The sequence below is a fragment of the Pseudomicrostroma glucosiphilum genome (assembly GCF_003144135.1).
Source record: "Pseudomicrostroma glucosiphilum strain MCA 4718 unplaced genomic scaffold BCV69scaffold_19, whole genome shotgun sequence".
NCBI lineage: Eukaryota > Fungi > Basidiomycota > Exobasidiomycetes > Microstromatales > Microstromataceae > Microstroma > Microstroma glucosiphilum.
In genome coordinates this window covers 284,232-310,928 of record NW_020289931.1, presented here as the reverse complement: position 1 = coordinate 310,928, position 26,697 = coordinate 284,232, and the positions used below count along the sequence as shown (strand labels likewise).

General features: G+C 56.8%; 8 protein-coding genes across 8 annotated transcripts; 6 read left to right on the top strand and 2 right to left on the bottom strand.

Moving 5' to 3' along the window:
* The first annotated feature begins 2,392 nt into the window (after positions 1–2,392).
* Positions 2,393–5,256, top strand: BCV69DRAFT_90919 (hypothetical protein). Its single transcript, XM_025495628.1, has 3 exons — positions 2,393–2,451; positions 2,540–2,605; positions 2,716–5,256. The coding sequence occupies exons 2-3, from the start codon at positions 2,578–2,580 to the stop codon at positions 5,103–5,105; spliced, it is 2,418 nt and encodes an 805-aa protein (XP_025345158.1). The 5' UTR covers positions 2,393–2,451; positions 2,540–2,577; the 3' UTR covers positions 5,106–5,256.
* A 2,029-nt stretch (positions 5,257–7,285) lies between these two features.
* On the top strand, positions 7,286–9,556 carry BCV69DRAFT_90690 (general substrate transporter). Its single transcript, XM_025495627.1, has 2 exons — positions 7,286–7,832; positions 7,926–9,556. The coding sequence occupies exons 1-2, from the start codon at positions 7,582–7,584 to the stop codon at positions 9,355–9,357; spliced, it is 1,683 nt and encodes a 560-aa protein (XP_025345157.1). The 5' UTR covers positions 7,286–7,581; the 3' UTR covers positions 9,358–9,556.
* On the bottom strand, positions 9,523–11,346 carry BCV69DRAFT_90954 (hypothetical protein). Its single transcript, XM_025495629.1, has 2 exons — positions 11,111–11,346; positions 9,523–11,031 (listed from the first exon to the last, which is right to left on the bottom strand). Exon 2 carries the CDS (start codon positions 10,958–10,960, stop codon positions 9,689–9,691), a length of 1,272 nt encoding a protein of 423 aa, XP_025345156.1. The 5' UTR covers positions 10,961–11,031; positions 11,111–11,346; the 3' UTR covers positions 9,523–9,688.
* Positions 11,347–11,361: 15 nt separating this feature from the next.
* On the top strand, positions 11,362–14,190 carry BCV69DRAFT_315115 (hypothetical protein). Its single transcript, XM_025495175.1, has 4 exons — positions 11,362–12,114; positions 12,208–13,055; positions 13,127–13,266; positions 13,352–14,190. Exons 1-4 carry the CDS (start codon positions 11,568–11,570, stop codon positions 14,007–14,009), a joined length of 2,193 nt encoding a protein of 730 aa, XP_025345155.1. The 5' UTR covers positions 11,362–11,567; the 3' UTR covers positions 14,010–14,190.
* Positions 14,141–16,435, bottom strand: BCV69DRAFT_291491 (cytochrome P450). Its single transcript, XM_025493750.1, has 3 exons — positions 16,042–16,435; positions 15,101–15,962; positions 14,141–15,023 (listed from the first exon to the last, which is right to left on the bottom strand). The coding sequence occupies exons 1-3, from the start codon at positions 16,246–16,248 to the stop codon at positions 14,287–14,289; spliced, it is 1,806 nt and encodes a 601-aa protein (XP_025345154.1). The 5' UTR covers positions 16,249–16,435; the 3' UTR covers positions 14,141–14,286.
* Positions 16,436–17,131: 696 nt separating this feature from the next.
* BCV69DRAFT_90620 (hypothetical protein) lies at positions 17,132–18,663 on the top strand. The gene has a single exon (XM_025495625.1). It carries the CDS (start codon positions 17,446–17,448, stop codon positions 18,478–18,480), a length of 1,035 nt encoding a protein of 344 aa, XP_025345153.1. The 5' UTR covers positions 17,132–17,445; the 3' UTR covers positions 18,481–18,663.
* Positions 18,664–19,328: 665 nt separating this feature from the next.
* Positions 19,329–19,989, top strand: BCV69DRAFT_90643 (hypothetical protein). The gene has a single exon (XM_025495626.1). The coding sequence runs from the start codon at positions 19,447–19,449 to the stop codon at positions 19,837–19,839; it is 393 nt and encodes a 130-aa protein (XP_025345152.1). The 5' UTR covers positions 19,329–19,446; the 3' UTR covers positions 19,840–19,989.
* Positions 19,990–23,812: 3,823 nt separating this feature from the next.
* On the top strand, positions 23,813–26,188 carry BCV69DRAFT_285588 (acetyl-CoA synthetase-like protein). The gene is made up of 5 exons (XM_025493439.1): positions 23,813–24,581; positions 24,659–24,707; positions 24,794–25,559; positions 25,647–25,656; positions 25,753–26,188. Exons 1-5 carry the CDS (start codon positions 23,981–23,983, stop codon positions 26,100–26,102), a joined length of 1,776 nt encoding a protein of 591 aa, XP_025345151.1. The 5' UTR covers positions 23,813–23,980; the 3' UTR covers positions 26,103–26,188.
* The last annotated feature ends 509 nt before the right edge of the window (positions 26,189–26,697 follow it).

The following is a 26,697-nucleotide window of genomic DNA, read 5'->3' as shown; positions in this document are numbered from 1 at the left end:
TTGTGTGTGAGCGTCTGCAAGAAGAGCCTCGAGTGAGAGGCGAGGCTGGCGCTGCCAAGACCTCGAATGCTGCTGCTGCTGCTGATTAGAAGAGCGACCATTTGAGTTGGATGGGTGGGGCGCGGCTATTACGGATGCCGATGTCGAAGCTGCGCTGGGCCCATCAGCTTCGGACACGGCACTGCTGGCTGGCATCATGAAGCTCATGGCGCCGGTGTCCTTGGAAGCCAGACGGGCCCATGGACGGGGCTGTGACCACGCTGGAAGTGTCGGTGTGCGATTTTGAGTTGCTGGGGTGGGTGTGGTAGAGTCGGGAATAGATGCATCTTGACGAGGATCGAGGGTAGCGGAAAGGTCGGACTTGAGGGAGGGTGAGAGAGGGGTTGCTGGTAGCGTCGAGGCGGGCGTGGTCGTCTCCAGAGTGAGAGCGTCGGAAGTAGTCTGCGTGCGGGTGGAAGAGGGAGTAACAGTACCGCTGTTGCTCTTGTGCCCTGTCCTCCCAGCACCTGTTGTCGATCCTGCTCGCCCAGCTGCTGCTGATGCCGCCGCATCCCCTCGCCGCCCCATACTCTTCCATGCTCTCCTCTGCTGCTCGCATTGCGTATGCTGACTTTCTTCTACAAATATCGTTTTGGGGTCGATGCCTGCACGATAGGAGAGTGTCAGGGGCGGTGCGGTAGCGGGAGGTGGTGGCGCTGAAGGTACTATGGCGAGGGTGACGTTGATGGAATTGGCGACCATTATGGGTGGAAAGGGGGAATGCCGAGACTGCGATCTACGGAAGCGGCTTTTCCTCGACGAGGCTCGTGTGTTGTATGTCGTCTGATCATCATGGGTGGCTGCTCTTGAAGGGGGCCGTCTCGTCCTTTGCACCGAAGGGTATGAGGGTTGCGCAGAAGAGGAAGCCGACGTCACACTGAATCCCGAGATGGCCTCGAAGTCGCTGGCAGTGGAATTGCTACCACTGGAATATGTTTGCTGCACTTCATCGACGAGGGTGAGGGTCAAGCCGTGTGTAGCAGCCCTGGGAGCATAGTGGGGTACGGACACCACTGGAGGTGGGGAGCGAAGGGTGGAGGTGGATGCTGACGAAGAAGATGAAGATGAAGATGCGACTGGATCACTTGCAAAGGGTGTAGAGGAGCCAGAGGGCTGTGCTATGGTAGTCACCATCTCTGCGTACTGCAGGGAAGCGATGGCGACGTCGATGGCCTCCTTGCGCGTAGTCGAGGTTGTAAAAGGATCTGTGACTGCTGGAGCTAGGCGCAGTGGGTATGTATGAGTGGACGGTTCCGAGCTGTGAATGAAGAGGGTGCTGCGCAGCGAAGGATATGAAAGTGTGAGGTATCTGCTGAGTGAGCGTATCTGTGGTGCCTGTATGCGATGAGGGTATGAGTATATGCTGGGTGGTGGTGGTGGTGGTGGTGGTGGTGAGGACGACGACGACGACGACGATGACGATGATCGATGTGGGGCGATGGTGTCCGTCGTGTGCGTGAGTGAGTGCGTGGGTGAGCATCGTGCGCCTGGCTGCCGGAAGATCGTCTGACCTCCGCCCAGCCGCGTGGGCCAATTTTTTGCGCTCCACTCCCGCCTGCACGCCTCGGCTCGGCCCCGCGCATGGCCCCTCGCTTGACGGACGACTCTACGCCCGTACCCAAGTCTCCTCACATCTTCTTGGCCATCAGACTCTTCCTATTCACCTCCCCAGCAGCTCACAGCATATCATACCGCCTCCACTACCCTCGAAGCACGTCACAATCTCACCTCCCAAGCTCCCAGACTAGCTCCAATCATGACCCGGACATAGACTCTCCCCTCGTCAGCCTCGGTCTAATACAGACGTCCCCGACTTACTCCCCACGAGCAGGGGAGAGGTGCTGATAGTAGATTACATTTGCTCTGGATCACGCAAATGTCAGCAGGACCGCAGCCCAGTGGGAGTCTTAGCCCAGGGGCCGCTCAGGGATTGAGTGGCCCCGGGGCAGCAGCGGCGCCAACAGCACGGGGCGGGGCAGGCAGTAGTGGGCCCACTTTGCTGGCTAGACCTGGCAAGGTATCGGCGCCAGCAGTTGGTAGCAGCCAAGGCTCTCCGCAAGTCACTTCTCCTGCCGATGCAGCAGCCTTGTCTTCTGGACTCACCTCCCTCAAGCTCGCCACGCCCCCGGCCGCAACGTCTACATCTGCCCTGCCGTCAGTGCCGTCAGCCCTCGATGAGACCCTCTGTGATGCTCTTCGCTCCTCCAAGGATCGCCTCTTCCTGCTACGACAGGAGCAGCACATGATAGACTTCATCGCCAATCCTGATGGAGCGACCGAGCACGTATTGCCATTGATGAACTCCTACCAGCGGTTACTCGTACACCGATGTGCCGACTATTACAATCTACACAGAGACGTCGACGTGGAGACAAAGGTGGTCAAATTGAGCCGAACTGCAGATACTAGAATGTGAGTAGCTTCTAGAGTTATTGCGCTCAGATCTCCCATCACGAAACTGATCCCAAACTGATCCCGTCCACGTTCTTTCATCTGCCAGCCCGCCTCTCCGGGTCACCCAGCTCTTCGACAGGATGAATGCCGCTCCTCGACCTGGTGATGCCTCGCCCTTCGCAGTCACATCGATTGGAGGAAACCAGGCTCTTGCCGGAAGTTCTCGGAGCGGCGACTCGAGCCCTTCTGTCGTAGATCAGAACGGCTCACCTGCCGGTGGAGCCCTTCCTGGTCCCTCCAGCTTCCGTATCATGCGCAGAGACCCATCACTGGGTACAAGAGGCATTCGTGCTGGGGCAACAGGCCCGGGTGAGGACGGCTCTGGCTCTGAGCCGGGGAAGAAGAGTAGAAAGGATATGACAATAGAGGAAAGAGAGGCTGCCTACCGAGAAGCTCGGGACCGGATCTTTGGTGCGAGCCTCGCAGAGAGCGAAGAGCAGTCAAAGCCTGTGGGTAGCTCGGTTGACGGAACAGCAAGGAGTAAGGGAAGCGCTGCCAACAGTCCCAGCAATGCACGAGCTGGACTCGGAATGAACTCTGCCACAGCAGGAACTCCTTCGTCTGCCAAGGGCTCGGTGGCAGGGCCTGCTCCACCACAAGAGGAGTTCAGGCCTTCGGGCGCTGCTATCAATCCCTACGCTGCCTCTGGTATGCCTCCACTACCGTATCAATCAACGTACTACGATGCCAATGGCGCTCTATTCGGCGCTCAACAAAACGAACCAGGCCGATACGCAGCGAGCACAACAGGCTTCGATAGAGAACCCGTCTGGCCTCAACTGACTCCCCAGCAACAGCAGCAACCCCCGTTTCACACTCCACCCTGGTCCCAATATCAACAGCATGCCCAACAACAGATGCCCCTGTACTCCCAAAACGGCGGTTCTGTACCGCAAGCCATGTACCAGTATCCATACCCTCAGCCAAGTTGGCAACATTCTCAGCAGGGTGGCCTGTACTATGCTCAGAATCCCTCTGGTAATGGCTCTACTTCCAATCTCAGCAGCTTCGATGCCTTCTCCCCTTTTCCCCCTACGCCCAGCACAAACAGCTCCGTCGGTATACCTTCTCCGGCGCCGAGCGTGAGCGGCAGCAGCAACTCTGCCGTCAGTCGGAGGGGAGGCAGAGGAAACGTCGAAGGAGATGCGCAGCGGAGGGGAAGCAGAGCCAGTAGCTCCAGCGAGAGTCTGAGCGTCTCAAGAGCCGGCGCGACTGCGGGAACTGCACAGTCTGGGTTTCCATCCCTGCCTCATGGGCGACAACAACAGCAGCAGCAGCAATTTGGAGATCTACAGGCTTCTTCTGTATCGACTTCGCGCTCTGCAAGCCCCGCCTCAATGAGGCTACAACCAACCGACGGTAGAAGGATCATGACATCGGCTGGCAATGGGAGCTCGGGACGACTCAACGTGGGGGACAGATCTTTGTTCGACCCCAATCGTACTGGAGGAGGAGCAGGAGAGTCTTCCACCCAAGGCAGAAGCGCCAGGGTTCAACATGGAGCAGAAGCAGCTACGTTGACAACACGGCAACATCAACACCAACAGCAGAATATTCCTCACTATGCTCCACAACAGACTGTCATCGGCGGTGGATATGCGCCGCTCCCCTGGCCTCCTTCAACAGCTCCTTTCGTACCATCGCAGCAGCAACAGGGAGTGTATCAACAGCAGCTCCCCTTGGCAGCAATGGGTTACTACGGGCTGCCTTCCGCCGTCCCCGTCTCGGACATGCCTCTGCGCTACCCGACTGGGGTAGCCTCGCCGCCCGCTCTGACCGCAGGACTGCACGGTCGTCCGCTCCAGCACACAATCGGATCCTCCTCCATTCGTCTAGGCTCCGTGATACCGGCTCAAGCCGTTCCGACTTCTCCGGTCGTTGCATCTGAGGGCGAGTCGACGCAACATGGCCACCAGCAAGGACAAGTGGAACAGGGCAGTGTCGCAGGAACCATCTCACCACCGCCGGCCTCGATTCCTGGCTTACCCGCGAGACCAGATTGGGTGCTGGGCTCACTCAATGCGCCTCACGACGTGCGAAGCGCTGCGCTGGCCTCGTTACCAGGCAACGCACAGAGTCCTAACCCTGCCACTACAACTTCAGCAGCAACAGCATCGAAAGCCAATGAGGTCGGGGTTTCCGCTGCCCCTGGTGCTCTAGAGCCAGGCAGTCTAGCCACCACACCAAGGTCCAGCGTTCGCTCTCTCAACGGCTACGTGATGAGCGACAGGGCCGGCGGGGATGACGAGTTCGGCTCCAGTGAGGCTCGTCAAGAAGAAAGACGAGGAGGCGGCGGCGCATTGCTCCTGAGCGACAAGATGGCTCGAGCAGGTCTCTCCAACGATGTCGACGTCGACGTCCGCGGGAATGGAGACGAGAAGCAGGACGAGGGGGAAGAAGGCGACGACGATGACGAGAGTGCCGAGAGCTCCAGTTTGGGCCCTAGCGCCAGCGCTAGTAATGTTGGAGGTGACGATGAGAGCGAGGGAGCTCCACCTGCCGGGGACAACGACGAAGATGAGGATGAGGGGGAAGCGGCGGGCGAGGCGGACGGAGCGGGTGGTGCGCTTGGGCTTGGGGTCCGGGGTGGGGAGGCCAATCCGAGCAGCTGAGCACTTGAGGCCAGGCCACTGCTGGCGGAGCAGAAGGGTGAGCAGGAGCAAGGGTCAGTGGTACAGCTTGGTGGGAGGAGCTGCAGGAAAGCAGCTAGCTCATGCTCCGGCGAGATGCAGAGGGCGACGGACGAGACACAAGGCAGAGAGGGGGCCTACTTCGCCACCCCTATCGCTATAACTTTCGCCCCGCCAAGCATTTTTGATAGCCGAGAGGAGTTGAAGATGGTACCTTTTCGCCCCTTGCCCACGATCGATCGGTTGATCAATCGGGCGGGCTACACTTTCCCTTTACTCCGCACATGTGGTCTTACTGTTCCCTCACTCCTGGCTCGTACACTCATCCTATTGATCATATGCATACATACATTCGCACCTACATAGTTTGTACCGAGTTTGGGCGCGTAGTCTTGGTGATTTCGAAGAAGGAGAGGCAGTGCAGTCACGCTGCGATCGTCCAAATACTGTGGGGCGGGGCAGAGCGGGCCCTGAGATTCTCAGACTCCGAATGGGGAGACCTCGGTGTAACCCCCACATGGGGCTTGCTCTTCGATCGCTCGCTGTACAAGACACTTTCTGTGCCCTGCAGAGCAGACGCAAAGCTGGATTACACATCCTGCTTCATCAGCCTCGTCGATCCGTTTGGCAGGGTCTAACCTCAGTGGAATTGAGTTCACCCGTCCCCTGATTTACCGCCGTACCGACCGGCCGTATGAAGTCGCTCTTCGTGGGTTCGGGGTATGGAGCGCTCTCGCGCTGTCTCAGTCGAACGGTCATACTGTAGCAGATACACTGTACGCTGCACATTGCACAGTCCACAGTGCGAGAGGCACGGAGCCCCGCGTTAGGTTCTCGTGCGTAGGGTAGCAGATCTTCAGAAGAAGTGCTCGGATGTAACGGCTCGGAGACTGTATCTGAAGTTGCGGCGAAGACTCCCGATCAGGGGTGATGTTGGGGGCAAGTTTGCGACCAAGCTGTGGTTGGATGGCGTCCAGTGCGGGACCAGCGGGGTTGCTACTGCCAAGACTTGCCTTCTTCTGAGCCTTGGCATCCCCATACGGTTCGATCAGCAGTACTGTAGCTCAGCGGTTAGGCTCCTCAGGCTCCTCCACGGGGCTTACCGGGGCTCTAGAAGGCTCAGCTTCCCGCACAAATTTAGCCTCTGACTGGTCCCGTCGCGGCCATACCCAGAGTCTGGGAGCGAACGCCGTCATCTGAGCGCAGGGGCGGAGAAGCGAGTGGGCAGCCACGCGTGGGCAGCTGGGACTAGAAGCGAGGTGCAGGGGAGCAGAGGAGGGCGTCACACCATGCATGAGTAGGGACAGCCTCCAGGTCTTGGCAAAATTATTAGGAGTCTGTTTCTGGGAGCGATTGCAAGGGCAAGACAAGAAAGGAACAGCACCTCTCTGCCAGCGCCACACCAGCACTGTGGGGCTCCGCTACAAGACGTATTGCCTCAAACCGGAAGTTGCTCTTCGCCTGACCTTGGCCGTGTGCAACCCCGGACGCATCTCCGAATCGCAACAGGGCAAAAGCGCCGCTTCCCCTCTGCTCCCACGTACATCTCAACTCGAAACTGCTGCATCTTGCTCTTCAAGGATGAATTGCCGATCATCCTCTTCTCATTCGCCGTCGTATATGTGGGGTCCTGCCATCTTAGGCACCAGGCACCCAGGGCCAGCAAATTTGCACGTCCGACTACCAATGCACGCCACTTCGCATTTTACCCCCCTGACTTGCTGCACTGCACTCCCCGAGCAGGATCACCTCACTTCACATCGATTTACCTCCCGCCCATCCCGCACCTGTCCTGCACTGCTATGCAGATCCGTCAATGTCTGTCCGGTTGCTCCCGAATGTCTCGCATATCTGACCTGGCCCTGACGCTTGTGCGCCCTCGGGTCGTGTGACGGTCGATCCGCCTGCCCCAAACCAATTCAGTTTCCTCTGACCCCACCTTCCTACTTTTGCCCAGGGCAACTCGGACCCCGGATGTACATCGTGCAGCGCCAAGCATCGGCGGAGTAGGCCGAAGATCGCGAATGATCAGGTTGTGCATTGCACGAGTCTCGAAGAGATCTCCGGTGGGGGGCCCCTGACTTAATTTACTTTGTAGGAACGATATTGGCTCCAGTCGCAGCGGTGGGGCGGGGCTGCGTAGCAGGACCGACGGTCATCGTGCGGGGTAAAGCAATTGTGGCGGTGGGGTGAGGGCTGCAAGTGAGATAGGAAGAGGCGGATGCAGCTGTACCGTGTGATGTATAAAGAGGATGCGGATCATCGGCCCTTCATTGCCACCTTCCTCCCGTCAGCACGTTCTCACCCCAGTAGATCCTACCCTAGTCGGCATATTTTTCATCGCGACGTCCTCCTCGTCGCGTGTTCCGTCTAGACCTCCTTACTCGCCCGCTGTCTGCGACACCTCCTCCCCTTCGCCCCGTCTACACTACCCGCCGCCCCGTATATACCGCGCACCATGCTGCTTCGTCACCTTCGTGAAGTGCCCTCCGAGTCGCGATCCTGGATCCGACTCTGGTGGCCAGTATGGACCATCGGTGCTCTGGGTATCTCTCGCGGTCTCGACGAGGGAATCATCTCCGGTGTCATTACCCAAGCCAGCTTCAAGAAGAGCTTCTCCTTCGAGGCCGACTCGTCTGTTGAGAACAACATCGCATCTATGCTCCAGGCTGGTTCCATCGTCGGCTCCGTCCTTGCCTTTGCCGTCTCGTGAGTACACTGTCGACACCGACATGCATTTCCTTCCCGCCTGCTAGCCACTGACAAGCTCTCTGCATCCTCATCTCCGCCTTCCACCCTTAGTGACATCCTCGGTCGACGCAGGACTGCCCAACTTGCCTGTCTCCTCTGGATCATGGGAACCATCATCTGGTTCACTTCCGTCCACGGACAGGAGGGCGATGGCAACCTGAGCCAACTCCTTGCTGGTCGTTTCCTCGCTGGTCTCGGTGTTGGTTGCACCCCCGTCGTTGCCCCCACCTACCTTGCCGAAATTGCCCCCCGAGCCATCCGAGGTCTCTGCGTCTGTGTCTTCTCTGGATCTGTCTACATCGGTATCCTCCTCGGCTACTGGGTCAACTACGGTACTGCCAAGAACATCTCCAGCGCCTCTAGCTTGCAGTGGCAGGTCCCCGCAGCCCTCAACTACATCTTTGCCGGTCTCATCTTCATCAATAGCTTCTTCATTCCCGAGTCTCCTCGCTGGCTTCTCAAGGTCGGCCGTGAGGAGGAAGCACGCAAGTCGCTCAACTGGCTGCGAAACCGTGGTGACGAAAACGCCATTGTCAACCAGGAGTTCGGCCAGATGGCAGACACACTCGACGAGGAGCGCATTGCTCGTGGCAACCGTGCCTGGTACCACGTCTTCCCTCAGCTGATCAACAACCGTCGAAACTTGCACGTCCTGTTGATCGGAATCGGAATCCAGCTCTTCGGACAATTCTCCGGCGGTGGTTCCATGACCGTCTTTGCTCCCAAGCTCTTCGGCTTCGTCGGTATCAAGGGTGCTCAGACCAAGCTCTTCACCACTGGTGTCTTCGGTATCGTCAAGCTCGTCTCGTCGCTCGCGGCTGCCTTCTTCCTCGTCGACTTGCTGGGTAGGAAGACTGCCGTTATGGCCGGTCTCACCATCCAAGCCATCTCTTGCCTCTACCTCGCCATCTACCTCAAGTACCACTACAACACAAACACCACTACCGAGACCAGCGCGCAGAAGATGATGGCCGATGTCGGAATCTTCTTCATCTTCCTCTCGGGAGTAGCCTGGGCCATTGGAGTCAACTCTGTCCAGTACCTCTCCCAGACGGAGATGTTCGCCCTCGACGTGCGATCACTTGGAGTCGCCACCATTTCCGTTATCCACTTCGCCTGCCAGTACGGGTCATCGCGATCAGTCAACCCTATCATCAACTCGGGTGGACCTTACGTCCTCTTCGTCTTCTTCTTCATCATGTCGGTCGCTGCGTTGGCCTTCGTCCTATTCGCCATGCCTGAAGTAAGCGGAATGCCCCTGGAGCGAGTTAAAGATCTCTTTGATAACAAGAAGTGGTATTTGGTCGGTATCACCCAAAATCGACCCCTCAAGGGCGCCGACCGCGTCGCCAGCAACGAAGAGGAGGGCCTGCCTCAGCTTGGCAAGGCCAACGAGATGCGCGAGGGCTACGCTGGTTCCGACGAGGACAAGAGCGCCAAGAAGGAGGACAGTGGCATCACCACTACCACCAAGGATGCCTGATTTCTTCCACTGCGGAAGAGGTAGAAAGTGGAAGTGAGGCAGAGCGACGCATCTGGCGGAGCGGAATGCGCTCCCGCATAGTGTCGTTCCTCCGCACTTTACTTCCGCACCCCCTTGCATTGTTTTGATTGTCATTTGCTAGCTTTGCTCTGCTGTCGCGTATTGTATTGTCACCATACTCTTACTTAGCTTGAATACGAGTAGTTGTGTTAGCTGCTTATTGTATTATGCCTGTGTGTCTGAGTGAGCGCACAAGCCCTGAGAAAGACTGATTAGGCGATGTGATGCGCATTGACCTTGTAGGGGTCCAAGTGTGGCGGTAGGGTACACCTCAGATCTTTCCGTCTTGCCTCTCCTCCATCGCATCCTGCCTCGCCCTCTCCCGCAAGAAGGGCCCAATGGAATCCCGTTCGATCTGCACTCCATCTTCTCCCTCTGCTGATCCGCCCTGCTGTCTACGCTTCTCCTCCTCCTGCGCCTCCTCACGAGCGCGTGCCCTTGCCACCGCTCGAGCCTCCGCTGGCTCCAGCCCGGGGACCACCTCGAGGTGGAAACAGAGCTTGCGAAGTGTGGAAGCGAGGTACGCCGTGGTAGAGGAGGTGAGGAGGGTAGCGCTATTTGCTGCCGCTGTCGCAGTGGAGGAGGGGGAAAGGAGGAGGTGCTCGTCTGACGAAGTCGAGCTCGTAGCTTCTTGACCCTTTGAGGAGGTACTTGTCAGAGGCAACAGTCCAATCCTCCACGTCTTCACCTTCTGCTCTTCTTTGCTCTCCCCTGCGCCCGTGTCCTGCCACTTCTTCCTCTCCCCTTGCCAGAACTCCTCCTTCAGCACAGGCACCCCCTCTCCCATTCTGACAAGGACGTGCATACCACTCTGGCAAAGAGCTCGCCTTCGTCCATTGGGGAGCGGAAGAGACGGCAGGACTTCCCACCCGCCCATACGTGGAGCAGGGGCGGTCAGCGGGAGGAGTGGAAAGAGAAGCGGGTAGGATAGCACAGGCTGCATGGCTTGCGTGTCATCGTCGGAGGAGGAGGCGGCAGACTTCAGCAAAGCGGATACGAGGCGGAGCACTTCGTAGCCTGAACCGCTTCCGATGCCGATGTGGAAGGGACCCTTCTCGCGTAGATAGTCGCCCACTCGCGCTAAGGAGGATTGTAAACCTATGACTGCTGGTCCTTCTGCATCGCTCCGCCGATTGGGGATGAACCAGTCCCGATCAGGCGCGAGCATGCCCTCGGCCATGAGCAATGACTCGGCATCGTCCAGCCCAGAACGAGTGTATATCCTGAAGGTCTCGCTGCGAGCCTCGTCGTCCGACTCGGCGAGCGATTTGCGCAAGGAGGCTAGTCGCTGCTCTGCAGGCGATGAGACTGCTTGTGAAGAAGACGGGGTAGGCGACGTTTGCGCCTTATCGAGCATGGCCTTCCTGGTCTTCTCGCTCTCCACCTCTCCTCCTAGCGCATCCAGTAAGGAGCAATCTAGCAGAGCTTGGCGGATCTTCTCTCCTCTGCTGATCTTGGGGCTTCCACTGCTACTGCCACTGCTCCCCGAAGCCTCGTTGGCAGCTTCAGGATCCACTGCGAACCCTGCCTCGAGGAAGTGCATCTCCCAGTGCGGAGGGAGTGAGTTGATGAGGGGCGCTAGCTGAGCACGGTAGGATGCCGCAGATTGCGAGGCTGACCATGTCGATCGAGAAGGCGAGGAAGACGTTGAAGCGGGACGGGAAGGGCCAGCGTGTAGGGCGAGGATACGTACAGGCCGTGGACGATTTGCAGGGATCTCTTCAGACATGGTCGTGGTCGCTGTGTGTCTACTGCGGGTGGTAGTATGGAGGAGTAGAGTAGGGTGGAAGATCTGCTCGGACCGAAGAAGCTTACACTACCGGCGCACAAGGAAGGCGGGGAATGCGGGGAAGCGGTGCCTGGCTCATGCGTCGGCCAATGAGCTTGTGCCTGTGGCTTGGTCACCTTCCGATCCGATCTCGCTCGCCAAGAGACGGATGCCCGCCGACGTCACACGGAAAGAAGGCGGTACCGCTTTTGAACAACAGAGGAGATGGAACGGCACTTGGATCCCCTTTGTTACCATCGTCATACCATCACCACCCTCTCGAGAGATCTTCACTGTCTGCGGTAAGCTGAAAGGCCCACAACGCTATCACTGCTAATTCAGTGGAGAGCAGCACAGCCTGCGCGCCGCCTCCCCGCCCGCGATGGACCCTACGCCATCCACCTCGCAGCTCGAGGCGCGTCCAGCTGCTGCTCCTGCTGCTGGTCCCATTGCTGCGCCACCGCTGGCCCAACCTCACGACTCTAATATGAGTGCAACGATGCGCCATGCTGAGCCCGTGAATCCTTCAGGCCCATCGCTTTCGTCGAGCGGAGGAGGGACCGATCTTGCAGCCTCCTCTTCAAATACTTCTGCAGGACGACGGGGAGAACCGTCGACCTCTTCCTCGCCTACCCAGCCCTTGCGTCGTCTCTCCTCTTCCCCTACTACCTCAGGCAAAAGACGGTCACCCAAGCGGCTCAGCGCTACAGAGCCCAGTGAAGATCGGTCCACCCCAGCCTGCCTTCGTTCCATCGAGTCCTGCACAGACGCCATCACCTCTTGGACGGAGGACTTTCAGCGCAAAGAGCAGGAGAGAATCGAAGCGCGCAGGGCCAAAGAGGATGAAGATGGAGATAAGCCTGATCCCGCGTGGAAGAGGAAAGGGATGATACCCCTCGTGGCGATTATACTTGGTTGGGTGTACGTTGGTGAGTAAACTGCGTGACTTGTGTAGCTGCAAGGCGAGGAGGGACACTCCAGCTCACATTCCGGTCGGTACCTCGCCTTCTTGCAACTATCAGTCTATGTCTGGCGCATATGCGTACCGGCAATCCAGCAACCTCCACCCCCTTCCTCCCTGACTCACCCCCGCCCCCTCGCAAGCAGAAGCACAGGCATTGCGCTCATAGTGGTATTCCATGTTGTCTACCTACTTACCATCTGGTCATACATCAAGGTCGTCCTCACGGGTCCTGGACTAGTCAGAGATCACGTAGAGAAGGAAGAACAGCCCAAGCCCCCGGGTCTGGAGAGTAGATCACGGGAGCAGCAGCAGCGGAGGGAGACGCAGCAACAGTGGCGGGAGCAGGGACTTGGGGGTCCTTACCTTGGCGAGGAGAAGAAAGAGGCGCCTGCGGGAGAGCAAGGACCCACTTCTGATGAGAATGCTTCCACAATTGCACTGCGAGGCGATCAAGATGGGTATCATGGCTCTCGAGGAGAGGGCCCGGGAGACGAGCATCTTGAAGACCCTACTCTACCCGCAATTCTCGGACCCATTGGAGCCGGCTTCGCAGCCGCCGCTGGGGAGGACGAACGAGCCCTGAGCGAAGCCGAACAGACCAGGACACGAGCTCCGGCAGTACAACGGCCACCACCCGAATCGGCGCCTTTGCCACCCATTGCCCCAACACAGTACCCACGTAGCTACCCTCAGCACCCCTTCTCCGACCCGGAGGAGCAGCCTCCGACACGACAGCCGCCTTTCCCAGATTATGCCCCGCTGAGAAGGAGCAACAGATACTGCCATCGATGCTCTCACGTCAAGCCTTACAGGGCGCATCACTGCAGACATTGTGGGACGTGCATTGAGAAGATGGATCATCATTGTCCTTGGGTTGGGGGGTGTGTGGGTGGTGGAAATCACAAGGTGAGTCCCAGATGAGATCTCGAAGATAATGATTAGTGCACAGAGGCTCACCGTATCCCGTTACACTGCAGTTCTACCTCAACTTCGTCCTTTGGGTTACGGTACTGGAGTTCTTTGTCCTGATCTCAGCTGGCGTCCTTTTCAACAGAGGCGTTGACAAATCGATCGAGGGTTGGACCGTGGATGGTTTCATCATCAGTCTGTTCCCGATGTGAGTGGCATGGGTCGTACCTCATCTTTTGCTCCTCATCGCAGCCAAGCTGACTTTCCTTCGCCTGCTCCCGTCTCTCATGCAGCTGTGTCGTCTTCATCCTCTTCACCTTCTCCCTCCTCGTGACCCATACCTGGCTCATCATGACAAACCAAACGACTCTCGACCATCTTAACTTCACTCGAGTAGCCAGACGAGAGGAAATCGCCCTTGCTTCCTGGTTCTCCCGCAAAGGAGGCTGGGTCAAGCAGCAAGATCGAATTCGTGAGCAAGAACGAGCTGCAGTGGCGGGAGATCTGGAGAGTCAAGGAGTTGGAGAGAAGGGATCCTCCAGTGCTGGTGGTCGTGCTGGAGCGAAGAGAACAGAAGGCTTCAGAATGATCAAGGAGCAACGCCAGACAAAGAAGGCCTGGGATCGAGAGTGGGGCAGATTGCGCTATGAGATCAATCTCTGGAAAGTCGAGAGGGCTCTCCCCGCTTCCACTTCCACTCCAGCTTCAGTCGACGACTCCTCTAGCCTCGTACGCTACCGCAAGCTCAGTGGACTGCAGTCCCTGCACGCCAACTGGACACAAACGATGGGCTTCAATCCGCTCGGTTGGCTGCTGCCCATTGGTCGACCTGGGCTTGATCCTTCACGGAAGAGCAAGGATGGAGGTTGGGAGACGTACCCGGTCAATCCTCGCTTTGGACACGAGGGACAGTGGAGGAGAAGGAACGAATGGCCGGAGGAAATGAGATGAGAGCAGAGCAGACAAGAGAGGGAAGTGGAAGTGCAGCGGTGTATAGCTATGCAAGTCCTGTACGAATAGACTGTGGTCGAGATACCCGGCTCTCTTTTTGAGTATCACACTTCATATTGTCATACAAGGTCATCGTCGTCGTTCAGCAAATCTTTTCGGCAGTGTGTTCAGCAGATAGTATTATTAAACACGCTCGCTCAACAGGCACATCAGTCCAGCTCTCTCACGCGTCCTCTCATCTCTCGCATTATGATACAAATACCCACCTCATCTCATCTCACCTGCGGACAAAAGTGGCACTGTAGTCCTCACAAGGATGCGTAAGACTACTCTTATAGTTGGGCGGCCATTCCCACCCGTCCCTCTGTTCTTCCTCCGCGGATCTCCCCGCCGGAGGAGGTCTCTTGCCTAGACAGACCTGCCCCTCGTGGGGGGCTGCCCACTTCACGTCCCATTTGGGAAGTATGAGCGTAAGCACCGCCATTGCCTCAAAGTAGGCCAATGTCATACCGAGGCAGAGGCGCGGGCCTCCGTTGAAAGCGTGGAACTTCCATGGACCCAGATTGGAGTTGAAGCGCCAGCCTCCCGGACCACTTTCGTCGGCCAGGAGGAAGCGAGAGGGCTTGTACTCGGCGCAGTCCTCTCCCCAGACGGTGGGCAGTCGCGCTAGGACCCAGTCAGACCACGCGACCATCTCTCCCTTGAAGACCTTGACCGGAGGAGGCGTAGTGGAGGTGCCAGCACTGTTGAGAGGAACAATGACATCGTCCTGAAGGGCGCTCTTCGAGTTTTTGGGAACGGGAGGGTGGAGTCGGATAGACTCTGCTAGGCAGGCCTGCATGTACGGTAGCTGGCGAAGATCGTCGTATGCGAGGTAATTGGGGGTGCTTGTGTCCGTAGCTGACGAGGGGAAGAGCAGGGCGATTTCATCCAGAATTGGTTGTACGTGCTCGGGGTGAGCGAAGAGCTCGATGAAGAACCACGAGAGGGACTGGGCAGTCGTGTCTCTTCCAGCTATGGCGTGACACAGTGACGACCTTGAAGGGTCAGCATCACATCCTGTTACAGTCCAATACATTCGACAGACTCACCGATGATGAAGTTGAGCACCACATCCAGCAGCTCTTCGGGGTCTCTTGTCATATCCATGAAGAGCCCCAGCAGGTCCTTATCATTGCCATCTCCAGGCGCCATGCCCGCTCTCTGACTCTTTTCATTCAGTGCCGCCTCAGACTGGCCCATTGCGATTCCCCTGTCCTGCATCTCCTCGCCACGAGCCTTTTCCTTGAGGTCCAGCAGCATGAGCCGATCATCGATGATCTTCCTGGCAAAGTCTCGCATGACCTTTGTCCAGGCCACCATCTGCTTGCCTCCTGGAGTGTATTTCTCCCACAGTTGCCAGCCGGGCTTCGTGAAGCGGTTGTTGATATGTTCTTGCGCCGAATCAAAGGCCGTGGCGAAAGGTACGTCTTCCTGCAGACATGCAGGGTCTGGTTTGAGGCACTGGATGTCTGCGCCAAATGCCATCTTGGCGAAGGACGAGAGGGTGTAGCGGAAGAACAAGTTTGGCAGAGCAATGGTACCTTGTCCTGCCTCGCCAGTCATGGCATCTAGCACACCATTTACTGAGTGTAATTCCTCATGGACAACAGTGGTGACGACGCGGCGAAATTGGCCCACAGAGAAGACTCTGCTGGCCATCTTTCGGCTCCTCTTCCACTCCTCGCCATCAGTCACAAAGATGCCCGTTGTACCGATGAAATCTCCGAAGGCGTTCTTCAAGAAGTCACCCTTGACATAATTGTTGAAGTTGGTCTTCTGGATGTGCTCGATGTATGCGGGATGATTGAGGAAGACAATCCTGCCCACAGGAGGAACAGTCCAGGAGAAATTTGGCTTGCCAGGGGGACAGGAATTTGCAAGATACAGGAAGTGATCAAACTGCTTCTTTGTCTGAAAGGGCAGGGGGGACATAGAGGTTCATCGGATCAGCCTTGAAGCCGCGGTCTGTCAAGACTACTTGCTCACTCACTCCTCTTCTGGCCACATCGACCAAATTTCCGATGAGGGGATAGCCGGGAACAGTCCAGACATAGGCTCGATCACTGTGTGTGCCCACCAGCCTATTAGGGTATCTGATGATCAAGTACAACAGATACAGCACCGTGAGGGGCAGGACATAGCCGAAGGTATCAGTAATGGAAGCAACGAAGTTGGAGATCCATGAGGCAAGCGACATTGCGACTCGCTGCTTCGTGAGAAGATGGAGCAGTGCGGATATAGTCCGGGTGAAGGACAGCAGACAGTTGGTCAGGTATCCAGAATCGGCGATGGTATGGTAGACAAGAGGGTCAGGGTATATCACAGCATGTATCGAGATCCGTGAGAAAGGACCCACCCTCAAGAATCTACCTCGGTCTCCAGAGCGGCCCTCGAAGATACCTCGCTCCTGTGACCCCCGTCATTCAAAAATCGTGGCGCCCTCCGGCTACTCTGCGCCTTGCCGGAATCCGGAGATACGCTGCAGCACAGGCCAGAGCATTCAGATCTCAGCTGCGCGGGCCGTGCGTTCCGGCGGTGAATACACTGAGGACTCAAACACGTGCACATTGGATCATTCCACCTGTGTCTTCAAGTCAGTGTCGTAAGTAGAGCTCGGGCGGAACCATTGCTTGGGATCCTGAAATCTCTCTGGAGATCTTTCTCGCCCGCGAGAGCAATGACCGGAACTCCTGATCCGTGCAGGATGTTGCAGGGCACAACGGGAGGGGATTTCCGGGTCTCCTCCCTCTTACAGAGTCGCATATAGACTGCGTACTCGGCATTTAGGCTGGAAGAGGTTGCCCAAGAGCAAAGTAGCAAGCGATTTGCTGTCACACGCGTCAGGAGAGCAACGCAACCCGCGCTCAGGCTCTGTAGCAACGGCTTACTGACAGGGATTTGGCGCGCAATAGCAACGTGTCAAAGTCGATGATGTGCAAGGACGAGCGCAGAGGTGTGAATACGTGACCGCTGCGTGGGACTACGAGAACGAACGACTTCGGCCGAACTTGCTGGCATATAAACTGGAGCCATCGGATATTGTGGCTAGCTGCCAAGTGACCGATCCGCGGTTGCTCCGAGCTAACCAACTTGCCATCCGAACTTTGCAGCAACAATGAGAGCCGCTATAAAGGGCGAGCCCCGGCCGAAGGCTCTGCGCACCAACCTCCTCTTCTCTTCAGCAGCGCTCACTCACCTTCGCCAATTTCGATCTTTTCGTCTGCCACTCGACGTAGAACCGGTCTTCATACGTCTGGCTATTTCAACAGCTCTTCCTTCGACGCAAAGGCGCTCCATCTGAGACCACGCGCTAGCGATACTCAACATCAGCGTGAAGCCGAGGTCCCTGAATTCTCAAATATAGCGGGTCATCACTGGAAAAGAAATTTCAGTCATGAAGCTCAATGTCAACCACGTTGCACTAGCTATCAGCCTCTCTCTTGCTTTCTCGTCTGGCACGGCCTTCGCTCTGCCCTTTCTCAGCGATGACGATATTGACACAGTCACATCTGTAGGACGTCAAGTCGCCGACGGCTTGCAGGCCGGTACGGGCAGCCGGGGCTTGCAGAGCGTCTCGGCCATACCGATTGACACCTCGTTGCTCAATGGGCACAACGAACGGTCCTCGGTCCTCACAAGGAGCACTCCCCGAGCCCCAATCAACCCCCCTGTCTGGGTACCTATGGACCCGGAGCGCGAAGAGCTGGGGCCTGGCGAGGCACCGAGGCCAAAGAAGCCCCGACACGCCAAGAAGAAGAAGTCTGCTCATCCCAAAAGAGTAGCCAAGAAATCTTCAAAGAAGTCAGCTAAGCTGTCCCAAGTAGAGCGTAAGCTGTTGCAGCATCAATCGGCTTTGCGCGACCAGAAGATGCCTAGGAGCAAAAGTGCCAAAGCAGGCAAGCCAGCTGAAGGGGGGCACCATGGCAACTCCAAAAGTTCTCACAGCAACAGTCGGCCTCCACCACTGAACAAGTCAAATCACAAGGGCAAAGCAGGCAAGGGCGCGCCACCGGGCAAAGGCGATCACAAGCACCCCGGCAATCTCAGAAGATCTCTAGATGAGAACGAACAGATGTTCGAAAGGGACGAGCAGGACGAGCAGACAGAAAAAGCAGGGCAAGCTCCAGGACAAGGAGAGCCCAAGGGAGACGAGATCGAGCAGCCGAAGGGCCCTCAGCCCACACTTGCGGGCATGCTGCTGCCTATCAAACGCTCTCTGTGGTCATATCCATCCGGCGATCTCTTTATCTATGACAGAGACATTGGTGAAGCTGTCGAAGACGCACGTGACGACGATGACGGCAACGTCTTTTGGGACCGAGATATCGATGATATCGAGACTCGAGATGGTGGACTCTCTGAGCAAGAGGTGAGTCCAATCTACACAAAGTCTGCGCATGCTACCGACACTGACAAGACCCCCATGTGATGCCCTTCTGGAAGCTCGAGGACGCCCGAGAGCTCTTGGCAGACTTAGTGACTTCCGAAGATGCGCGAGACAGCGTAGCTCAAGAGCTTTTCGCTGCTTACCCACCCACAATCGGCAAGAGAGGCGAACTCGACGACGCGATCGAAGACGCATGGGCTCGCGCTATTGTTGAGGACGATATTGCCGCCCGTGACTGGCGACTTTCAGCGCAGAAGGCCATCGACTGCAGCGTCGATCCTGGGGGCTGTGCCCTCAAGTACGGCCTCAGCTACACCGGCCTTGAGCCTTCTGAGGGGCAGAAAGCTACTTTTGACAGATGGCGAGCGGCTGCACAGAAGGTCCGCGATTGTGGCACTAATCCAGCGGGATGTGTCATGAACCATGGCCTCAAGTCTGTGGGCCTCGAGCCGCCCTCGAGACGATGATGAGCCAATGGAGAAGATCTCAGAGAAGCTCTGCCGAGCTATCGATCTGGTACAAGGCAAGACCAAGTGTTCGATCCGCCCCGCTTCCCTGTCATCATAATTGTGACCGCTACCCTGTCCAGACAACCCACATGCTCACATGTCGCAATCTAGGACTTCACCCTGATCCTTCTTGAATTTTGCTGGCCGCTCAGACACGTGTCTATATTTGCAGCAGAGCCTCGCACGCGGAGTTCTCGAAGAGCTGTGACGCCTCCCCCGCCGAATCTAGAAGGGCACTCATGACAATTTCTAGAGGGGCCCATCTCCAGAGGGCCCCACAGTAGTTCGAATCTTTTCTGCTTCTACTGATTGAGGGGCTGAATGGTGGCCGTGAGCACCAGAATCGATTTATGTCCATCTATTCAAAGAAGGTGAATGACGGGCCGAGGCCACATCAGCATAAGTAAGGATAGTCATAGGGAAGGGTGAGGGCAGAAAAAGAAGGACAACAAAGCAGGAGAAGACTCAGAGAATTCTCAAATCGGCACTCAGTGAGGCGATGCACCAATCACAGCTGTACTATTGTCTACTCGTGATCGCCCATCGACTCGGCGCGAGCCAGGACATCATTCATGTACTCGTCAAACTCCCGCTGAGTGATGTCGGCGTCGCTGACGACGTCTCGCCTAGCCAAGATGTCCTCAACGAGATAGTCGATCTCGCGCTTACTGAGGAAGATAGAGTGATTCTGCTGCTCGGGAGCGAGGACGGAACTGCGAGCCAGCACCTGGTTCAGTGCACTGCTGCCCTGAAGTGCGGCAGAGTCGTGTGCTTCGCCTCGACGCAAGACGCTGCCCGCGGTATGCAGGACACCGGCTGTCACGAGCTTGAGGCCGGTGAAGAGACCCTTGCCGAATTTCTTGAAGGAGAACCTTGGTGCGAGCTCGTCTGAGCTGCGGGCTTCAAGGCCGGTATTGATGTCAGAGTAAGATTGTACTTCACGCTTGATCTGTAGTGGACAAAGAAAGACGAGGTTTAGGATTGTCAGATGACACAGGCACAAGGACAAATCGAAGCAAACTCAATACAACCGCTGCTCAGCTACGCACCGTGTTGGTCTGAGTTCCGCTGCCATGCTCCTTCCCATTTCCTACCGTGGTAGTCTCGTGGCCCTTTGTGGTGCTCTTGTGCTCAACCGTCGACTTCTTCTTGTTGGCTTCAGGGGTAGTCGTGGTAGTGCCGGTAGGCTTGTTAAAGTGCACGGGACCGGTGGTCTTCTTCTCAGTCTCAATGCTCTCCTTCTGAGGAATGGTCTCCTTGTGGTTAGTGTGCGCGGTAGTGGTGGTGGGTGTGTGGACGCCCTTCTTGTCTAGGGGCTTGTTCTCCGAAGTCTTCTCCTGGACATTCGTAGTCCCATGGTGTGCACTTTCCTTGGAGGCGGTGGTACTGGTAGTCGTGTGGTCCTTCTTCTCCTTGCCATCGATGGTAGTCGTGTGCCCTTTGGTCTTGTGAGTGGGTGCATCCTTCTTGTGAACAGTCGAAGCGGTCTCCTTGTTGTGCGAAGGCGTCTTGGGAGGCTCCTTCTGGCCATGGTCGCTGCCCTTTGCGTGTGCAGGGTGAGCGGGGGCACCCTTCTTGCCTGTGCCGTAAGTCTTGCTCTCAGTCTTGTGGCCTACTGACTCTTGTTTGGCGGTGGTGGTCTTGCCAAGTTTCTTGGGTGTAGTAGGGACCTTGCCGACAGGAGTCTTCTTCGTGGTAGTCTTGTGCCCGGCTGTCTTCTTTCCGGCAGCACCCTTGTGCGAGACGACCTTCTTGTTGACGAGGGGTTTCTTTGATCCAGTCTTGGGCTTGCCGCCGACCTTGTTCTTTGTACCCCGGGGGCCAGTCTTCTTCTTGGTAGCAGGAGACTTCGAGCCGGTCCTCTTCCTGGTAGCAGACTTGGCGCCTGTCCTCTCCTTGTCGGGAGACTGAGCGTCAGACTTCTTCTTCTTGTCAGCGGGGACCTTGGTGCCAGTCCTCTTCCTGGTCGCAGGCTTCTTTCCGCGAACGGTCTTGTTGACAGTGACAGAATTCTTCTTACCACCCTTGTTCTTGCTGACCACACGCTGCTTGCTAGCATCCGTCTTCTTAGCACCAAGCTTGCGAGGACCAGTGGACTTGCCTGGAGCCTTGTTCTTGCTGACGGCTCTTCCCTTTCGGTTCTTGCGGGAACGCTTTGAATCGAGCTTGTTGTTGGCCGTCTTCTTGGAGTTGTTGAGCTTCTTGCCACTGCCACGCTGCTTTGGCTTCGCGGACAGCCCGTTCTCGGCACCGGCCTTGTGAGCCCCTTTGCGCTTTGGCTTAGCGGTCAGTCCATTCTTGGCGCCGGGCTTGCCTCTCTTTGGAGCGCCCTCCTTGTGCTTGGTTGTGGGACTGTCGCTTTTGTGGGCCTTACCATCTTTGCCGTGGGGATGAGATGGCTTTTGCCCGGAAGACTTGCCAGCTTTGTGAACCTTACCACCATCGCTAGGCTTGCTCTCATGTTTGGGCTTGTTCTCTGGGCCCGCCTTGCCGAGACTCGTCAGCTGCGTGTTGTGGAGCTTGTCTTTGCCGTCGATCACCATCTCCTTGCCGGAGTTTGTGTTGATGACCTTGCTTCCACCAGTGCTGTGCTCCTTTGTGGGAGGCGTAGAGGTCTTAGATGCGGGCTTGGTATTATCGTGGCTGCTGGGAGACTCGGTCTTGATCTTGCCATTGCCATCGACCTTGTTTTCAGTCTTGATGTTGGCATCGGCTGGCTTGGACTCGGTCTGAGTAGTAGACTGCTTGTTGTCCTTCGTAGGGTTGGTCTCCGCTGTTGTCTTGCTCTCGGTGAGAGGCTTGACAGTGCCGTTGGGAAGAGTGCTCTCAGTCTTGGTAGCGCCGTTGGGGGAAGACGTCGTCGTCGTGCTCTTGTGAGTAGTCTCCGACCCAGTCTTTGTAGCCGTCTCGCTCTCCGACTTGGACTTGCCAGTTGTAGTCTCGGTTTTGATACCGTTGGGCTTCTCATTCACTGTGCTAGGAGTGTGCAGGGGAGTAATCGTTTGTGTCTGGCCAGCGTCTCGCTCGAAGAAGTCTTCTGAAGCCTCATCTTCGAAGTCGCGCTCTTCGAAAGAGGCGTCGTCATCAACATCTCGCTCTACAAACGAGGCGTCGTCATCGACATCGCGCTCTTCAGAGGCATCCTCATCGTCGATGTCACGCTCTTCAGAGGCGTCCTCCTCCTCGAAGTCACGCTCATCAGAAACGGATTCGTCGTCAATATCGCGCTCCTCGGAATCCTGTTCGTCGGCGTCGCGCTCCTCAAAGGCAAAGTCGTCGTCTTCGCTTCGCTCCTCGAAAGACTCTTCTGCTAGATCAGCGTCACGCTCAGAAAGGTCATCGTCTGCCTCGTCGCGAGCGTCCGAGAAGTCGACTTCATATAGCACGTCCCTCTTGCGGTCATGTTGAGGTGGCTCTCCAGGAATGATGGCACCCCCATCTCGCTGGCCCGATCTGGCCTCGAGCTCCTGCTTGGCAGCAACTTGGCTGAGGGCACCAGAAGATTGGGAAGCACCGGTCTCTGGTGATGAAGCTGCACGGGCTCCCTCAGAGCTGAGAGCCATGGCCAATACGACGATGGCAACGGTAATCTTCATCTTGACGAAGGTAGGGGGTCGCGTGAAAGGAAGGTAATGGCTAAGTACCTCGAGTCTCCGTGGGAAGGAAAGGGTGGTGTTCGCGAGGGACTGGGGAAGAAGTGATTAGAACCAGTCTAGTACACAATGGACTCTTGCTTCTAGTCGGAAGTACCTCGAAGATCAACTCAGAGGGTAGAAGCACGGGACTGGGTGAGGGGGAGGGGGTAGTCGTGAGCACTGCTAACGGAATGAGAGAGGAAGAAGGAGAGCGTGCCCGGAGGGCAGATTATATATCTTGCCATCGCCACCCACTTGCTCTCAGTACCTGAGCTTGCTAGAGCGAAAACCATTGCGTGCGAGCAGCGACACATCTCTGCCATGGCTGCACCTAGCGGCAGCTATAGGTCTTTGCTCGCACAATCGTTTCTCGGGCTACTCTTCCGAGGAGCGTTTGCGAGAGCCTCGGAGACTTACGCAATCTTGCCTTCTGGACAGCGTCTCCAAGTTGAGCGAGAGGCGACCAAGACAAGGCAGTGTTGCTAGGTGAGCGTGTAATTGCGACGCCAGAATGCCCAGCATTGCGAAGATGCCCCAAGGCAGCGCGTTCTGTCTCTGACTACCATGGGAAAGTTTATCTTAGTCAGCTGAGCTAGGCAATGTCCATCGCAATTGCCACATGGCAGGACTTTCAATCATGTGACGTCCGGATACCGGACCTCGAGAAACACCGGCGTTGTCTCTGCCTCCGCTTGCTTGACATATTGCCCGTACCTCAAGGCAACTCGTGATGGAGTTGCTGTTGCGCCTGGGACTGGCAGGTGTTCATCATCCCTCGCCCGTTGCTTCACCGAGAGTGAGACCGAGTGTAGCGGCTGTCCTCGGACTTTAATGAGCGATACAGGTTCTGGAGCAAAGGAGAAGGTAGCAAGCGCAACGGGAGGACGGATGACTTCGTCTCGGCAGGACGAGAGGTCTCTCAGAGCAAAGCGCCCCTCTGCTGCGCGAGAGCTTGGCGAGGTTGGCTCAGCCGTACGGACGCTAGCTCTGCTGCATTTCTACACTCATTGCGGTTCAGGTAGTCACCTCGAAGAGGAATCTTGACGTTACTTCATCGAGTGTGGTGAGGAAGGAAATCGCGTTGAAATGGGCACACACAACGGAAACGGAAGGGGCGCGTTGCACCTCGGCCGAATGCTCCGGGATTGCCGAAGACCGACTCCGGGCCGAGGTGGACTGGGCTTGGGCCGAGGTGCCCTTTGCCGACCCCGCATCGAACAAGTCTTCCCCGCATCAATGGGACCGGGCCTGGTTGCGCCGGTCTTGTGTGGGACTTCCCTCTTGAGCCGGTAGCTAATCTCTCGCCTACCCGATTGCGTATAGTCACACTTCTTCGTATCCTTCCTCGCTTGCCTCAGTCTCCTCCTGTTCCATCGTCTTGATCTTGCGACCCTCGTCATGTCCGTCCCTGCCAACCCGCCTACGGGTCCTCAAATCCTCGAGTCGCCTCATGCTGCACTGCCAGGCAAAGTGCCCCGCGGACTCAACCTAGCCACCTTCGTCCAGAGCAATCCTTCCAATGTGCCCTCCTCAAAGATCGCCTTCGTCTCCGCCCTCGATCCTTCGCACAAGCTGACTCGAGCAGAGCTCTTCCAATCCGGACACGAGCTGGCATGGAGTCTGCGCAATGTGGCGAAATTACAGAAGAGGGATCGCGTGGCAATCTTTACGAGCAACAATCTCTGGTACCCAGTCTTGGTGCATGCAAATCTTCTCGCTGGACTGGTGAGCGTCACGCTCAACCCAGCTTACACGGCTGAGGAGTTGGCTCACCCGCTGGCGGATGCAAAGCCCAAGGTCATCTTCACTACGACGGACCTAGTGGGGACTGTGAGGGAATCGGCGAAACATGCTGGCTGGAAGGGAGAGATCTTCGTTGTAGACCGTGAAGAAGGAAAAGGCTCAGAGACGCACGTCAACCAGCTGATGACCAAGGCCAAGGGGCAGAGTTTCAAGGCAGAATGGATCGAAGAGCCCGAGAAGGAGGACGCCTTCATCGGTGAGTGGTAGTGTTGCGCGTTGTTCTGCACGCAACTGTCTTAATATTCTGACTTATCATGCCCTGCACTTCTACAGGCTACAGCTCGGGTACGTCTGGCAAGCCCAAGGGGGTCCAGCTCACACAGTGAGTACGATTGATGAGAGTTTACTAAACATTTCGCCCGTTTACTGACCCGCTGATGCCTCTTTCGGTCAATCCCTCGCTCCCAGCGCCAATCACATTCAGCTCTGCAAAATGATGATCCCAGGCAGGCACGGCGACCTTTCCCCAGATGATGTGGGGCTGGCATTGCTACCCTTCCAGCACATCTTTGCCCTCTTCCACTCTCTCATCTTCGACCTCTGGTTTGGCGTGACGGTAATCGTAGTTCCGCGCTTCAGCCTCAAGGAGTGCTTGGGGTACATCCAGAAGTTCAAGGTGACAAAGGTCGAAGTGGTTCCACCTATTGTACTACTGCTGGCTAAAGATCGCCTGGTAGACGAGTATGATTTGAGCTCCCTCAAGTGGCTCATCAGTGGTGCTGCACCCCTCTCGGCCGATCTGAGCGATCAGGTCGAGAAGCGACTCAACACCTCTGCCAAGGGCGGCAAGCTGACCATTGTCCAAGGGTATGGACTCACCGAGACGGCTCCGAGCTTGACAGCTGGTGCTGTAGCAGACTATCACGAGCACAAGGGCTCCATTGGTGTTCTCTTTCCCAATATCCAAGCTCGCCTGGTGGACCCAGACACGGGATTGGACGTTGCCTTTGAGATCGATGCCAATACCTCCGAGGGCGCATCGAAGAAGAGGAGCAAGCCTGGAGAGCTCTGGGTGAGGGGTCCGAGTATCATGAAGGGCTACCTGAATCGGCCTGATGCTACTGCGGAGGCCATCGACAAGGAGGGGTATTTCCACACGGGTGATATTGCGATTGTGGAAGATGGCAAGCACCTGTATATTGTCGATCGGTTAAAGGAGCTGATCAAGTACAAGGTGAGTCCGGCAGCGGACAGGAGTAAATTTACCTGTAACCTGACTGACAATTCTTGTCTCGAATTGTTCACACCGGCCACTCCATAGGGTTTCCAAGGTGAGACAGCTCTTGCTCTATTCGCACCCGTTCTCCCTTCCCACTCACCGCTGATGACTTCTTCTTCTCTCTCCTCTCCTCTCCTCTGCTTCGCAGTGGCGCCCGCAACGCTCGAGTCCCTCCTTCTATCCCACCCAAAGGTAGCCGACTGTGCTGTTATTCCGCTCCATTCTAAGGAGCAAGCCACCGAGCTCCCCTTGGCCTTCATCGTCCCCTCTCCTTCTAGCTCGGGCTCATCTCAAAGCGCGTCTGAGCTAGCCAAGGAGGTACAAGAGTGGGTCGCAGGTCGAGTCGCCAATCACATGAAGCTGAGGGGAGGTGTGAGGGTGAGGGAAGAGATTCCCAAGAGTCCTTCAGGGAAGATTCTGAGGAGGGTTCTGAGGGATGAGATTAAGAAGGAGTTGGAGGAGGGGGAGAAGGGAGCGGCTCCCAAGGCGAAGCTGTGAAGAGGTGGGACTGCTGCTACTGAGAGGCTGCGTGCCTTTTTGCAATAACATCTTCGTACACTACATTCCTACAGAGCGACAATGGATGTCATGGATCATCTGCTTTGTATTGGATTCAAAGCATCGTGAACATAGCCTTGGCGGAAGTAGCGCGTAGAGGGGTGCTAAATTCAAATTCAGGCCCGTATCACCGGAACGGAAGCCAGTGGTGCTGAGCCGGGTGTGAGGCGAGGTGCTGTGCATAGAGGCAGAGGCTCCACTCGGCAGAGTCTCGGCTAGTAAGACTGTGGTGGACTGAGAGACGAGAGAGAGAAGGGCGGATGGATGCAAAAGGCAGCGAGATACGAACATCGTCTTGTCATTCGTACCTCTTCGTCCAATCTACCACTGCTGTCCCATCGTCCCTCGTCGTCGTACTGCGTGGCTAATCTGTCTACTTCTACCGTCATCGTCCCCTCGCACGGAAGCATCACCGGCCCTTAACTCTGGTTGCCCTTTGCTGCCACTGCTACTCCCGCTGCCTCCTCCGCCCTCTCTCTCTCTCTCTACCCGCCGGAGTCATCGTCGCCTGTTCTGAGCCACAGTGTACGGAGAG